Raw genomic sequence first — 15019 nt, 5'->3', positions numbered from 1 at the left:
GAGACCTTCAAGCATGGGGGAAAGAATAACAATGTACTTTGAATAGAGTTTTTTCTGTCTAAGAAATCATGCTAAGAAATACCAATGATATATAGGGATAAGTTATTTGATCTGCTTTGTAAGATAAATACCTGAAAGGCATACCATCTATATTCTGTGCATATGAACAAATATCTTTCTGTTGATTAAATATATTGTTATGTTGCACTGTGAAACAAGAGGCAAATACAATTTTGTTATTCTGATGTATGCATTACAAGCACTTTGCATTGAAACATTCACATATATATGTACGTATATCCTGGTTTCAACTTGCTTAAGCTTTTTTTAAAGCATGACTTTGCTCTTCTGTTTCTTTTTTTAGACATCCGATAATTTTGATTCATCTAAGTTATATGATAAACCTCAAAGTTGATTTTTCCAAAAGAATCCGATTTTCAAATTATCATCCCAGTCATGTCTGAAACAAAACTCAAGCGAACATTCAAAGAGCCTAGCACCACCGTCCTGGTAACTTCAACCAATGTTTCCAACAAAATAGATCCTGATAATGAGGTTGCAAATAATTCAAGCAGTAGCACGCAGGCTAAAAGAAATGGTTTGAGTGATCTGGTTCATTCGACTCCTCATAAGAGAGTCCCAAAACTTGAAGATACCACTTCAAAAAAAGTCTTTGCTGAATTGTCCAACAAAACTGTTGAGAAGAAGTCAGAAAATGAATCGTCTTCTTCCTCTTCTATAAATAAATCAGACACATCTAAAAAGAGAGAAGAATCTAAAGCTAGCTCAGAAATTTTAACAAAGCCCAAACATCACTTTAGAAGAGCTGAAAACAAAAATCCCGATAATGGGGGGAGAAACAAAGACAAAGAAAACTTGCTGTCCTTACTGTCAAATTCAAATAGTCTTCCTCAACAACTATTTAAAATTCAGGCAACTGTGCCACAAACCACCGCCATTGTTGTTGATCCAGGAAACGACACTGTTCCCAGTAATATTCCCCTGGATAAAGAAGCAATCGATGCTGCTAAATCAGAAAAAGAGACAAACAAATATGAACATCAATCAATTGATGCCACGAGCAACGAGCAAGCAGTATCATTATCTGAGGATTCTTTTCCAATGGCAACTACTATCATGATGTCTCTGTTACCAAGAAAAAGAAAATGGCCTAGCTCTTTAAAATCCTTGTTTTGCATTAACTCGATAGTGGAGAGTAATAAAATAGAATATGAAGAGTCTGGTGTTTGTGATTTACAAAAGCTTCCTGAAATATCAACACAATATCGACTTAAAGAAATAAACGGGTTTGGGGTCTTGTCCACAACGCAGTCACTTACTCCTGCAAATCAACAGATCTATCAAAAATTGGTTGCTACGGGACTAGAATTGAGTTTGGAGTTCTGCAGATACTTGGAAATATTAAATGAGCGGTCCATGAAACAAGACATTAAGGATTCATTTCTGATTCAATTTGGTCGTATTCATTCAGGGTTGCCCTTCACAACAAATCATACTAATAGTGACGCTACCAAAGAAGAGCTTTTGCACATAGGTGAGTTATTTGACGAAGTTTTCAACAATAATAATACCGTTTGGATTGCCAACAAATTTGAGTATAATTCATTTGGTCGAAAATTCAGGAAGGCGATTGTAGAGACGTTGGAATCAGACTATCAAATCAGAATAAGTCATCGACGAGATTTGTTTCCTCGACAAATGATAGCAGCTAGTTTATTCCAATGGAAGAAAAACATACATCTTCCTGAATAACTGTGTATTGAAATTGCTCATCTACGATTAGTTAAATAAAAAGTCTAAATTGAAAATGATTGAAGCTGGAAGCTTTGATATGAGAATCGTAAGTTCTTTTTTTGCATTCGATTAATCGCCATCATCTTAGGTGTGTATCGGTAGCTCCGTTGGAATAGATGTGAGCCTACATTCCATTTTCTTTATTAACGAATACCTTGCAATCGATATCATAGGATATACTTTTCGTCTACCTCTATTTTTTTGAGACTGTTTCTAGTATACTTTGGTAAACTCAATAGTAAACGTTGACATCTCGATGATTGAATTTGCTTGTACAAGTGTGTGTGTACACTGGCCAAAAAAATTTTTTGCAGATCATCATCATCATCATCATCATCATTCATCCCATCATCACGAAATTGATAGAAGAAAAAAAAAATATTTAATAAAGTTTTTCTAAATTAGTTTCTTTTTAGTTTTAAAAATTCTTGGTGTAAATCCCTCTTTTTTTGAAGAAAAAGATAAAAAAAAACACATACACACCAAACAACTCCGTAGTCATTGGTGTCTACAAATACTCACAACTTTGGGTCCATCTTAATTTTTATATACAAGTTTTCTACTTTTGAGTCCATTTAATAAATTAGCATTTGCAACATGTCTGAATCTGAGAAAATGTACATTTCGTACAATAATATACACCAGTTATGTCAAGAAATAGCCCCTAAGATCAAAGAATTTAAGCCTGACTTGATCATTGCTATTGGTGGCGGTGGTTTTATTCCAGCTAGAATGTTGCGTTCCTTCTTGAAAGAACCAGGTCAACCAAACGTTAGAATTATGGCTATCATATTGTCTTTATACGAAGAGATTGAGAGTGAAAACGGTATTGAAAAGCCAGGTACCCAAGTTGTGCGTACTCAATGGATTGATTATCATCAATCTAAAATTGACTTGGTTGGTAAAAATGTGTTAATTATTGATGAGGTTGATGATACCAGAACCACTTTGCATTACGCAGTCAGTGAATTGAAAAAGGATGTGGAAGAGCAATCAAAAGCCAAAGGTGCAGACCCTAAAGATACCAAGTTTGGTATTTTTGTGTTGCACGACAAGCAAAAGCAAAAGAAAGCAGAATTGCCAGATGATATTATGAATACTGGTAATTATTTTGCTGCTCGTTCTGTCCCAGATAGCTGGATTGCATACCCATGGGAGTCTACTGACATTGTTTATCATCAAATGAAAGCTGAAGAACAAGGAAACGATGTGTTCCTTCCTTCATCCACTTTAGAGTAAGTTCAGTTAAGTTAACTTTACTTGTTTATTTTTTTTTTGTTTTTTTGTACCTATAAAAATATAGAGTTTATTCCTATAATATTCCTGTTTCTTGTATATTTCACATTATTACTACGAGAATTTAGTCAATCTCAATAGCATCTGGACTTCTTGTATGGTTTTTTAGCGAGGGATAGTTAGTATTTTTATCTTTTCTCTTTTTGCTCTGCCTCAACGATTGCCCTGATCCCGAGAATGCTTGCTGCTTCTTTAATTCTTCTTTGCTCTCCTCATCGATTTCCTCTTGTGTTGGTAATACTACTGGGAAACCAAAAAATAACTGGTTCTCAGGTAATGACAATGGAACAGGTGGTGCATCTGGATCCAAGTCGTCAATTCGGTAGTTCTTTGTGCTTTGGTTTTTATCCATGTCAATAGACTTTCCAGACAACTTTTGACCACTTCCAGAGAACTTTGTGGTTTTCCCAGCTTCAGCAACTAATTTGGCATAGTTTATCGATTTGGCCATAGTAGCAGCACCTGCACTTTTGTTTACTTTTGATGGATCAATGGGTTTGCTCAGTGGTTCAACTGTCTTTGGTTTGTACTCTGGTTCGACGTATCCCACTAGCGGTGCAAAATCAGTTTCTAAATCTGTCTCCACCACACATATACCTTTAGATGTACTGTCAGGCTTAACTTCTAAAACTCTTATCCCATATATAGCATCGTTATAATTAACTTCAATAATGTCATTCACGGTTAAAGTTGAAAATTTTCTCAAAACATTCTCTAACACTGCTTTAGGATCACTTATATCCAAGAAATCAACACTCTGAGGTTCAATTTTAACAAATTTTCCCAAATTCAAATCACAATTGGTTATTTTGATCAAGGATCCAGGGGTGAGTTCCAAAGTATTCATCATCCATTGTGGCAAATACGTTCTTCCTTCTTCAGCAATAAATTCTAAAACTCCGGAATGTGTCAACTTCTCATTCTGTTCATTCTTTATTTCAAACAACATAGGGTACCTTATGTGTAACATAGTTAACTTGTTTAAAGCTGATGGCGGTAAAAAAATCTTGCCACCATAGTTTGCATCGTCTTTTCGAATCAAGTCGGGCATCATAGCAATCGGATAACACCGAAAGTATTCTTCAAACTTATTACTTGGAAATCCTGATGATCCAAATCCGGACCCATATATTGATGAACCAAAACCCGAAAACATTGTTAATATATGATGATTGAGAAAGAAAATAGTTATATTCAAAAGTAGCAATTGCGTATAATTTCTTTTGTGTGTAGGTTTTGATTCTCTTTTTTTCCTTGCACTGAGAGATATTCTTGTTGTGCGTAAAATGATACTTCTAAGTCTAGTTCTTTTGAGTTGGAATATATCACTGCAGCCATTCAACTTAGTTTCTCTATATCCATAACCAATTATGATGCTAAGAGTGAGGGAGTCATATAGAAAATAGAAACTACAAAATAATCTAACTCAAATAAAAAAAGAATAAAAAACTAAAAGCAACCTAATTTGTAAATAATATTTCTATATAATCAATATATAAACCCTATTTATCTTGTTTGTTGAGTAATCTTAATTAACTCTTGGATCATCTCTTTCTTATTCGAATCAATTCCTCCAAATAACACGTCGTACTTGTTTTGTTGCTGTTGAAGTGATAAAAGATTTTGTGCAAAGTATTCAAATGCATTGAGCTGGTCAATTGGAGTTTCCTTCATTGCTTCCAATTCAGCTTCATCAACTTCAAAGTCATCTTCAAAATCAGCGAACTCTTCACCTTCGTCCTCACCATTGTCCTCCATGACCTTTTGCTGTGTCTTTTGACTGGATTCGCTGGATAAGATGGCATTCTTGGCTTTGATGGCACTCGGTAAAGTAGCAATGTTTGACAATAATAAATCGACAGTTTCTCCGATCAAATCCTCTGGTATTAAATTAACAGCATTGTCATTGTTCAAGATAGACATACTTGCTAAAACTTGCAATTTGCAACCGTACACACTTTGAAAGTCGGAGCTGTACTTAATCCACAACTTGTAAAAGTCCACCAAAAATCCTTTCGACAAAATAAATTGAACAGTGACAGCTGGATCAACATATATGCAAGCAAACAATATTTTCAAAATAGACAAATGATGTAGCATGTATCCGTCAAAGGCATCTTGGCTCTCTAATTTAGTGAAAATGTCAAAGATTTCTGGTAAAAATTGTGGTAAGAAGCTTGCAAACCTCTGGTTAAGAGCCAAAACTGTCAACTCGATATTCTCAAAAGCCAGATGTGCAAAAACAGGATCCGTATCTTCGTCTTTCAATATAGTGAAACATACATTCATCAATGCTTGAACACGTTCATCTGCTATAGTAATATCAGGTTGCTCAAATCCTTTGTTAATGATACTTTCAAAAAATGGTTGGAATGAGTCAAAGTATTCGTATGCATAGGTCTCAAACGACTCAATAGCAACCTTGAAAATATTCCAGATAACCGGTGAAACTTCTGGTCTGACAAATAAAATCGATTCTAAGATTTCGATTACTTCTGTTAAAAAGACAATCATAGCATTTTCGAATATAAAGTTAATTAAATCTTTCAAAACAGATTCCAATTGTAAAGCCACGTTGGGGGCATTTGACATCGATATAACCAAGGTTGTTAAGGTGTTCAATATACCAGCGGCTTGGATTTCTTTGTCTGTGTGCCCACTACCATTTGTCTCCAATATCTCGCTTGCGATTTTGATAAATTGTTCAACTAATTTGGATCCCAATTCTACTGCGTATGGTTCCAAATTCTTCGCAAACTTTTCCACAAAAATGTCCATAACATTGGTCAATATGTCACTTTCATATTGCTTTGATTTTTCTAAAAGTATTCCCATCAATTGTGGCGCTTGATCGGCAACTAATTGGGAAACCGAATCTTCTTTAACTAACGTAGACAACGCATCTGCAGCAGTCAATTGTATCGGGAACTGTGCATCGTTGGAGAAACATGTAACAACACTTTGGAAAATATCTTGCAAAATTTTCATATCAGTATACTGATGGTCATGAAACATAGCAATTGTGTCACATGCTCTAGCTGTCAACCACGGAGTCTTGGAAGCACAATCTTGCAGCAACTCTGGATATACAAATGTGAAAAGTAAATTATCAACTTGACCTGCTACGGGGGAAAACTTAGAATCTAATTTGTAAGAAATTGTCGACAAAATTCTCAAACCACCTTCCACTTTCATGGCTGTGTCAGAAGACTCGGAATTGTTTCTTCTTTCAGTAAAAATCTCATTAATAATTTGACAAACCATTCCTATTGTCAGCTTGAACTTTTTGTTGGACAAACGATAAATAAAATTTATTGACGCAACATCTGAGGTGCTTTGTTCACGATTGATATCAAAGAAACGTCTAATGTACTCGTCGGCGTCGTCTTCATATAATTCCACAGTCTCAGGGGTTGCCACTAAAGTAGGTAAAATTACATGTCTGATAATTGCATCCAATTTATCGCTGATCAAAGACCAAGCTGGAGTCTCAATAATTTGCTCTAAGAATGATATCATATGATATAAAGAAATCTCACTGAGCCAAGCTGTTTTATTTGACCATGACTCTATAATCTTCCAATAAGCGTTCAACAATTCAGGAACAAAGTTAGAAATGAACATTTGTGCGAATTGATTTGTTTCTTTGGATTTGGTCAAGTACCCACCCCCGTGTCTACTTAAAAGTCTATTCATATTAGCAAAACACCATTTAACAGTTTTCACTCTTGGGTGAGAATTTCTGCTTTCAATGTGATCTTCTTCCAAAACGTCCTTGGGCAAAGGTTTGCTGATTATCAACACATGAATTTGACACCATTTTCCCAAGTTGTTGGAGTCTTGAAAATATGTTGGCAATGAAGAGTATGAAGTGAATTTGAAAATCTTGATAATCAAGTAGAGCATTTCATCAGCAACCTTGTTGTCGCTTTCGATCGACTTGTTGGCCAAATTTTCCAATTGTGGGAACAATTTCTGAGTAATTTCCTCCAATATAGGATTAACAAAATTGTTCAGCTCAAAACCGGCCCATCTGTAATTTTTGGTGTATTCGTAAAGACAGATCAATCCTGTAAAAACATGATCGATGTTGGATTCATCAGACAATAGTTTCTGGATAATATTGGTTAACTCGTCCCATTTATCATAACTCAAGATAGTGTTCAATGCAGTAGATAATTGTAATCTGATCTGTTGAATTTTATATGTTGCAAACAATGTGGACACCAACTTTTCTTTTATGCTGGATTTTTCAGTCTCTGAAAGGTAGAATGCAGTGTGTTGTTTGTTTTCAGGAACAACCCAGTAATTGACGACTCGGTTTTTGAAGAAAATAGCAGCAGCTGTTTTCACCCCTGGCTGGTTTTCTGTTGCATCAGTAATCAAATCTAATAAATATGCGGTAAACCCTGGTTGTTGTTCGAATGCATGTAATTGTTGTTCACTATGCTTCCTGATTTGTTGGTCTGAAGCCAATGTACCTGTAAGGGCAGCTAATAATGTTTGTTTATCCATTTTCTATTGAAAACTTTTTTTTTGTCCTTTTCCCACTTCTATCAATGTTATTGAGGGTATAGTTTGTTGTTATTGAGGTTCTTACAACTTAGTCTCACCAAATTATAGTTTGTATGGGAATAACTGTTTTGTAGAAGAAAAATTATATGTGAAGAAAAAAGAAAATTTTTTTCTTTGTTGAAATTTTGTATGTATTGTGGGCGTGTCTGTGCGTCTGTGTGTGTGTACCACTGTCATTTTCTTTCTTTCGGTTGAGCTCAGTCTTTTTGTAGCCACTACACGACTAGTTGAGACTTTAGTGTATAATTTTAGTGAGCTTTCTTTTCTCTTTTTTTTTTCCACTTGTTGGTTTTTTTTTTTTCTTCTGCCAGACTCTCTTCCTCATCTATAAATCTCTAATCATCTCGAGTAGATACTGTTAATCTATAACTTCACTATAATGGCACCTACAGAAATAAAAGGGTTTTATGTGTTGCCTCTCAAGTTAACAGGTACCAAATCAATACATTACATATACTTTAAGAAACATGAACTGAAAGGCACTGCCAATGATAACAGATCATTATTTATTTGCAACTTGCCAATATCCACAGACTTGTCTACTATCAAAAAATTTTTTCAGAAAGTAGCCATAGGATCTACAATAGAACTGTTTATAAACTCACTTTTGACTGATTATCCTGAAGACATATGGATTAATTTAACCAAACTAACATCGGACTTGGATTTGGTCGACGCTGTTGATGAACAAGCAAGCAAGTTACCTAAAAACTGTGGTATTGTGGCATTTATAGATAAGGCCTCTTTCACACTAGCCTTTAACTCATTGAAAAAGTTATCATCTAGCCTTACTGAGTGTGAATGGCCAATACAACAGTTCACATCAAATTATTATTTGAAACAATATCAGAAGCAGATACTAGACCCAAATAGCTTAACAGAAGAAGTCTCCCAAGCGTTAATAGATTTTGACAAAGCAGAACAACAGTCAATTGAAGAATTACAACTGCAAAGAAATTTGGTTGATGAAGATGGGTTCACTTTGGTGGTCGGTAGTCACAGAAAAACCAAAGCGGGTATTTTGGGCAAACAGAAATTAGCATCAACCGTTGGAGTTGTGAAAGCTCAATCCAAGATGAAGAGTAAGGAAAAACAAGACTTTTATAGATTTCAATTGAGGCAACGAAAGAAGGAAGAAATGAATGAGTTGTTGAATAAGTTCAAATTGGATCAAGAAAAGGTCAGAATGATGAAGGAAAAGAAAAGATTTAGACCTTATTAGCAAATAGTTGTATATAATTTGTAATGTTATAGAAGTAGCAAAAACTAAAATGCAAATACCTTGAAATATAAAAGAAAAACTTGAACCAACAAAAAAAGATGGGTTGATTGGTTTGTGTGTGTATTTCATTTTTTCTTGGTTGTTTTCTATTTCTAAAGTCCTAATAAACCCCAAACACAGAATGCCAACGAGTTTAAACAGTGAACTAGTACGAGAAATTCATAGAGATTATATTGAAAAGAATTTCCCAAGTGGTCATAACAACACCATCAACCCTCAAGATTTGGAAATCCTTTCGACAATTCGATATGATCCAAATCTTTCTTCCGTTTCCCCATTGACTTATGATGATATCACACCTCAAAATTTCTTCTTACTCCCGGAGCATACTAGTAGATTGCAATTCTCGATGAATTTTTTTCATTTGTTATTCGGGACAACTCTTGATTTCGAAATAACAGAATCTTTTTTATATAAACAACTAGTTCAAGCAATGAGAAAGTTGAAGAAATCGGTATTGTGCTCGTACAAGGTTCGGGGTCTATTCAAATTGGATGGATCGGTCACTTTTGAGTTATATGAAGTTCCTGGTAGACACAATTTGTTAAGTGGTATTTTTCCTGATTTGGGAACATTTCCTGAAGAGCTTGAATTTTTGAGTCATCCTGATGACGAGGATGGAGAAGATGTGAATTGGAAGGTGTATATTAGTGATAGTCCCACTTTGATCTCACCATTTACGTCCTTCAAAACTACAAAGAGAGAAGTATATAACGAGGCAAGGAAATTATTACCTGGTACTAACCCAGGTCAGGAAGAAGTTGTTCTTTTTAATACTCAAAACAATGTCATGGAGGGAAGCATCACAAATATAGCCGTTAAGAGGGAGTCAGACGGGAAATGGGTGACTCCTCTATTAAGTTCGGGTTGTCTCTGTGGAGTAACAAGACACTTTTTGCTACGGAAGAATTTTATAGAGGAAGATAATGTAACACTAGAACAATTAAAGCCAGGTACAAAAGTTTTGTTAATGAATGCTATTATGGGGGTGTTTGGTGGCACTATTGTTGGGTGATGGTAACTTTTTCCTTACACAACTTTTGTTTGGCTTATTTTTTTTAATATTATTCTTTTGTATATTAGTATATCTAATCTATCAACTCTTTTATTTCTTTATCATTGTAGCCCATAATGTACAAAATGTCTGATAAGCTCTTTGTGTTCAAGCAGGCTGGAGCTTGTTTCTGTACTTTAGGTTTAGCATTCCAAGCAATACCAAATCCAGCTACAAACATCATTTTCAAATCATTAGCACCATCTCCAACTGCAACGGCATCCAGTGGATCAATTTTGTGTTTCTTGGCTATGTCTAACAATAACTCAGCTTTTTTTTCTCCATTCACTATAGGGCCAACGGTTGTACCGTTTAAACGATTGGAATCGTCAATTCCCAAGGTGTTGGCAAAAGCATAGTCTAAGCCCAATTTCTCCTTTAAAAATTCAGCCAACGGAATGAACCCTCCTGAACAAACTCCCATTATTATATTTAATTTTTTCAATGCTTTGCACAATTCAGGCACTCCATTTGTTACTTGTATCTTCAATTTCAACTCGTCCCAGATTGATGATGCATCAATTCCCTTTAATAGCAATACTCTTTCAGCTAATGATTGATTAAAATCTAATTCTCCATTCATCGCACGAGTGGTAATTTCCGCGACCTTGTCTTCAATGTCGGCATAACTTGCAATCAATTCGATTACTTCTTGGTAAATCAACGTAGAATCCATATCGAAAATAAACAATTTTTTCGTTTTTCTTGATGATTCTAGCTGGATGACTAAATCAAAAGACTTGGATATAGAAAATTCTTTCACATTTTCTTTGCTAGACTCAAAATCATTAATCAGAATAACATAATCAATTGCACGTGGTGACAACTCTTTGGATGAAACGAGGGTGAAGTTATTTGAGATAAACTCTTTTATAGAATCTAATGTCTCAGTTTCAAATTTACTATCATTGTGTGATATTGCTGTTAGTACGTAGGTCATGGTTGTGAAGAGACAATCAAGTGAAGACTTTGTATTTTGAAATTTTTTTTTTTAGATTTTTCAGTCACTATAGATTATTAGTTGACAGAGTCAAATTATTGTTGGATCTCGATTTGAGATGGAAAAATACAACTAACATCAATTTAATCAGAATTTCGCATCTAATCCAACCGAAAAACAATAAACAAACTGATTGTAGTAATTTATCTAGCAAAGTTTCTTCCCACAAGGATAAGTAGAGATGTTTAAAACTAGAACAAAAGCTAACAAAATTCTCAATTTACTACAGATGATTATAGGCTTTACTCTAAAAATGTATTATCTATAAAAATTTATAATGCAGCTTGTTCTAATCTAAGGTCGTATTCACTCAACCCAATCTTTGATCCCAATCTTCTGAAATTCTCCATGTAGTTGGCTCTTTTTCTGTCGGCAATCTCATTCATTTTTGGCCAATATGTATCATGAATGTATTCAAAATCTAATATACCGTTGAATTCTTTGTCCAATTGTTCTTTGGGAACAAAATTTTCAAATGGTTGATCATAAATGGTTTTCAGTCTCGTGTGTGGATCAATGAAAGGACCAACAACTTTGAAGAAAGTATAGCCGATCCAAGGAATGTTTGTAAACAAGCCTCTTCCTAATCGTTCTGGATAATGACTTTGTAAAATGTGCAAGCATTGTTTTGACGTAGACAATGATGGAAATTTAGACGACAAATTAAGTTCAGCTGGAGCCGCTTTAAAATCGATCAATAGGGCCAAACTATCTTGGCCAGGCGGCATAAAGTGTATAACCCTTTCAAGCATGAAAACCAAATGCTGGACCTGTTTGAGACTAGGAGCAGTGTTTTGATAACCATTACGCAAATAAAGACATGGTCTGTTGTCATTATCATATCCCACAATCAACTGTTTCCCAGTTTCGTTTTCATCAGATACCAAATCTGCTGTAATTAATTTCTTGGGATCTGTATGGTTTGGTATGTTAGCGACCCCGAATGTCCTTCTCCAAATGATAGTGTCCTCGATTCTCTTGATAGCAGCATCCACCTTCCATTTTGTGGCTCTTAAATATCTGAGAAAGCATTCTTTCGTCAACCAAGCCAACTCATCTTCAATGAGTGGATGCGTGGTAGCATTATGCTGGTCATTTACAGGTATCTCCTTCGAAATATAATCTTCAAAATATGCTACCAACTTTTCATATTTTTCAATTTGTTCTTTATCGAGTTCAAAATCAGGTGCTTTAATAGGGTTCACCGGTTGTTCAAAGGGAATATAACATTTGACGAGTTCCACTTTTGAAGTAGTGTTTGTGCTTGTGCTTGTTGCTTTTGATGAAACAGAAGCTGTGTCATCTCGGGGAAGACTTGATGAGGAACTATCTCTATCCTCTTCTGTTTTCTTCCTAAAAAAGTTCATGAAGTATAGTTATTAGTTAATAAATAAGAAAATAATATATTAAAAAAAGTTTTAAAAAAAAATGAAAAAAAAAAAAACAAAGAAACCAAAAAGAAGGGACGCGGAACCAAAGACGGAAAATATTTGTTTATGGATAAGAACATACACGGAAAAAAAAACGGACGAGAGATTCCACCACTACAACCATTAGTATCATTCGACGTCATAGCTTGTTGCCCTTATCACGAAAATATGAGTATCGAAGTAATCAGCAACTCTCAAAATACCGAGGCTCCTTTTTCGCAAGAGTTCATTATCAATTTTATCAAAGAGAACGTTGACGTGCCTTCTAAGCAATTGATAACCAAAATTGCTGAATGTTTGAAGGAGAAATCGTCCATGCATAAATTCTTTGTACAATCAACTAGTTTACAAAATAAAGACGACTTGAATGATTTGCAAATACAATCAGACTTTGCTGCCCTCTGGGATACCAAAAAGGACGGATGCTTGTCTATACAGTATGGAATGAATAATGAGATATTGATTATTACTATTTACTGGATATCTATTTAATCTAAAACATTGCATAACACTTCCAACTTATCATTCAAGTTTTTTAATTTTGATTGAAACAAATTTTCCTGTATTGTTTCAAGAATGAACTTGGTATCATCGTCTGTCTCAGGGTCAAAATCATTATCAGTTGACAATAAATATATATCATCTGGGTTTTTATTTTGCACACTTAGATTTAACTCTTCACGCTTACGTTCTAGCTCCTCATTGTACTTCAGCTCGTTGTTTTTAACCGTTGATTTAAACTTCTTCAAATATTCCAAGTCCAGCTTGTATGCCAATAATGACTGATTGTAGTGATTCTCTAGCTCTTGTAATTGTTTTAATTCTGCCAGTAAATATGTTTCCAAAACCGTCCTCTTTCGTGTCAAGGAATCATAACTTAAGACGTCGGCAACTTCATTCGCCCGTATCCTCAATTTTGAACTGTACATAGAACTAGGGGGTGGAAGCTTTGTTTGTGATAAACGTGACTTGAAAGATTCTGGGTTTGCAGAATTAAACCAAACATTTGTGATGCTTCTGCTAACTTTGCTATGCAGCTCATCAAGTGTTTTCAATAAAGCAACGTTCATGATGTTGTCCATCGATTGTGAATTTACAGAATCTAATGGTTGCCAAAACTTCTCAATTACAGCTGTTGATATTTTCTGTTTGTTAATCATCGGTTGAAAATTTAAAGGATTCAAAATTTCATTGTCAAAGGTGAGCTTCCTCTTTTTTGATGCTGGTGTAGCACTGTCATCTGTCATTTTTGGTGTAGTGAAATGGTTCTATGTTTATTTATTGTTTTGATTTTGAGAAGCTCCGTTTTTTTTTTTCCTTTCGGTGTCTCGTCTCCTCTGTACAAACTCCAACAGCTCACATCACAAGTCATAACAGCATGCCTACAACAAACTAAGCAAGACAGGTAACACGGCGATTCTATAGATATACCACGGACACGAAACCACCTAAAATGAATTTTGGTTAAACCTATGTGTCACCTTCTTTGGGCCTTGGGTGTTGAAGTAATGCTCAGCACTATACATAACTCTACACATTGATCAAATTCTTTCAGCACATGATGAACTTTACGTAAACAACAAATCCCCGTTGTCAGATTTGACATCCAACACCATACAACCTGCAACCTTTCCATGTATTTGGCTCAACACGAATGTTCTATATCATTTGGTTATATGCAGTCTCCACCCAATCACTGATTACGCAATTTCACACATCTAATTGTAATCACAATATTTATTTTTTTTTTTTTCCACTTCGCAGCATAATCCGAAATATTTATTTTTCAAACCCCACTACATCTTTGATTCAAAGTCATTGATCTTTATAAACAACAGATTTCGCACCTTGATTGTGTTTCTTATACACTCGTTCTCAAGCATGACTAATTTGCTAACTTCCAACATAACTACCGGGGAGACCCACTTATTGATTGGGTATTCTGCTGTTTCCAATACCAGAATCGTTTCAATCATAGAATCAGGTGCAAACCCAATTCTCATTACCGATTCACAACCACAAAATTTTCCACCCAACATCATGCAATATGTAACTGACAATAAACTACCGGTATTAATTGATAAAGATTTCCCAACCAAGATCCCCCATTACTTAACTACTCTAGGTCGAGCAGAGGTGGATTCTATTGTTGACCGAGTTTATGTGTCGTTGCCCAGCTCACAGCTTGCCTTGAAGCAAGAGATATATCAAAGATGTCGCAAGTTGCGCATACCGGTAAACACAACCGACTCACCAGATTTATGTACATTTACAATGTTGTCAACCTACACCTCGGGAGATTTCCAGTTAGGTGTTACCACCAACGGGAAAGGATGCAAGTTAGCCCTGAGAATAAAACGAGAGCTTGTGAACTCGTTGCCCAGCGACATTGATGCAATATGCAAACAGGTGGGAGAGTTAAGACGACAAATACAAATGGAAGACAAAGCTGAATCTGAGCACGGAGAACACGAAGATGATGCTATCAACAACCACAAGTTCAATTCGTTTGTGCCAGAGTTCAACAAAACGCAAGAGGACCTAAAGCTACAAAGGGCAAGATGGTT

The 15019-nt window shown here is 35.3% G+C and overlaps 10 protein-coding genes across 10 annotated transcripts; 5 read left to right on the top strand and 5 right to left on the bottom strand. All coding sequences in view use genetic code 12, as the record gives it.

The window, feature by feature from the left end:
• Positions 1-456: 456 nt before the first annotated feature.
• On the top strand, positions 457-1773 carry CAALFM_C202750CA (uncharacterized protein; the record flags this gene model as incomplete). The annotated part of the gene is made up of 1 exon (XM_710278.1): positions 457-1773. The coding sequence occupies one exon, from the start codon at positions 457-459 to the stop codon at positions 1771-1773; it is 1317 nt and encodes a 438-aa protein (XP_715371.1).
• A 639-nt stretch (positions 1774-2412) lies between these two features.
• On the top strand, positions 2413-3054 carry HPT1 (hypoxanthine phosphoribosyltransferase; the record flags this gene model as incomplete). The annotated part of the gene is made up of 1 exon (XM_710279.2): positions 2413-3054. One exon carries the CDS (start codon positions 2413-2415, stop codon positions 3052-3054), a length of 642 nt encoding a protein of 213 aa, XP_715372.2.
• Positions 3055-3175: 121 nt separating this feature from the next.
• On the bottom strand, positions 3176-4267 carry CAALFM_C202730WA (polyubiquitin-binding protein; the record flags this gene model as incomplete). Its single annotated transcript, XM_710280.1, has 1 exon — positions 3176-4267. The coding sequence occupies one exon, from the start codon at positions 4265-4267 to the stop codon at positions 3176-3178; it is 1092 nt and encodes a 363-aa protein (XP_715373.1).
• A 350-nt stretch (positions 4268-4617) lies between these two features.
• Positions 4618-7626, bottom strand: CAALFM_C202720WA (uncharacterized protein; the record flags this gene model as incomplete). Its single annotated transcript, XM_710281.2, has 1 exon — positions 4618-7626. One exon carries the CDS (start codon positions 7624-7626, stop codon positions 4618-4620), a length of 3009 nt encoding a protein of 1002 aa, XP_715374.2.
• A 439-nt stretch (positions 7627-8065) lies between these two features.
• On the top strand, positions 8066-8908 carry CAALFM_C202710CA (uncharacterized protein; the record flags this gene model as incomplete). The annotated part of the gene is made up of 1 exon (XM_710282.1): positions 8066-8908. One exon carries the CDS (start codon positions 8066-8068, stop codon positions 8906-8908), a length of 843 nt encoding a protein of 280 aa, XP_715375.1.
• A 181-nt stretch (positions 8909-9089) lies between these two features.
• Positions 9090-9983, top strand: CAALFM_C202700CA (aminodeoxychorismate lyase; the record flags this gene model as incomplete). Its single annotated transcript, XM_710284.2, has 1 exon — positions 9090-9983. One exon carries the CDS (start codon positions 9090-9092, stop codon positions 9981-9983), a length of 894 nt encoding a protein of 297 aa, XP_715377.1.
• A 73-nt stretch (positions 9984-10056) lies between these two features.
• Positions 10057-10962, bottom strand: SER2 (phosphoserine phosphatase; the record flags this gene model as incomplete). The annotated part of the gene is made up of 1 exon (XM_710285.1): positions 10057-10962. One exon carries the CDS (start codon positions 10960-10962, stop codon positions 10057-10059), a length of 906 nt encoding a protein of 301 aa, XP_715378.1.
• Positions 10963-11294: 332 nt separating this feature from the next.
• On the bottom strand, positions 11295-12389 carry PDR17 (Pdr17p; the record flags this gene model as incomplete). Its single annotated transcript, XM_710286.2, has 1 exon — positions 11295-12389. The coding sequence occupies one exon, from the start codon at positions 12387-12389 to the stop codon at positions 11295-11297; it is 1095 nt and encodes a 364-aa protein (XP_715379.2).
• A 61-nt stretch (positions 12390-12450) lies between these two features.
• Positions 12451-12944, top strand: CAALFM_C202670CA (uncharacterized protein; the record flags this gene model as incomplete). Its single annotated transcript, XM_710287.2, has 1 exon — positions 12451-12944. A coding segment is annotated over one exon (494 nt), but the record flags the coding sequence as incomplete, so codon positions are not given.
• CAALFM_C202660WA (uncharacterized protein) lies at positions 12941-13699 on the bottom strand (the record flags this gene model as incomplete). Its single annotated transcript, XM_710288.1, has 1 exon — positions 12941-13699. The coding sequence occupies one exon, from the start codon at positions 13697-13699 to the stop codon at positions 12941-12943; it is 759 nt and encodes a 252-aa protein (XP_715381.1).
• Positions 13700-15019: the final 1320 nt, after the last annotated feature.

This window comes from Candida albicans, chromosome 2, assembly GCF_000182965.3.
Source record: "Candida albicans SC5314 chromosome 2, complete sequence".
In the NCBI taxonomy this organism is placed as follows: domain Eukaryota; kingdom Fungi; phylum Ascomycota; class Pichiomycetes; order Serinales; family Debaryomycetaceae; genus Candida; species Candida albicans.
Note: the sequence above shows the minus strand (reverse complement) of the source record. Positions and strands in the feature narration are given on the sequence as shown.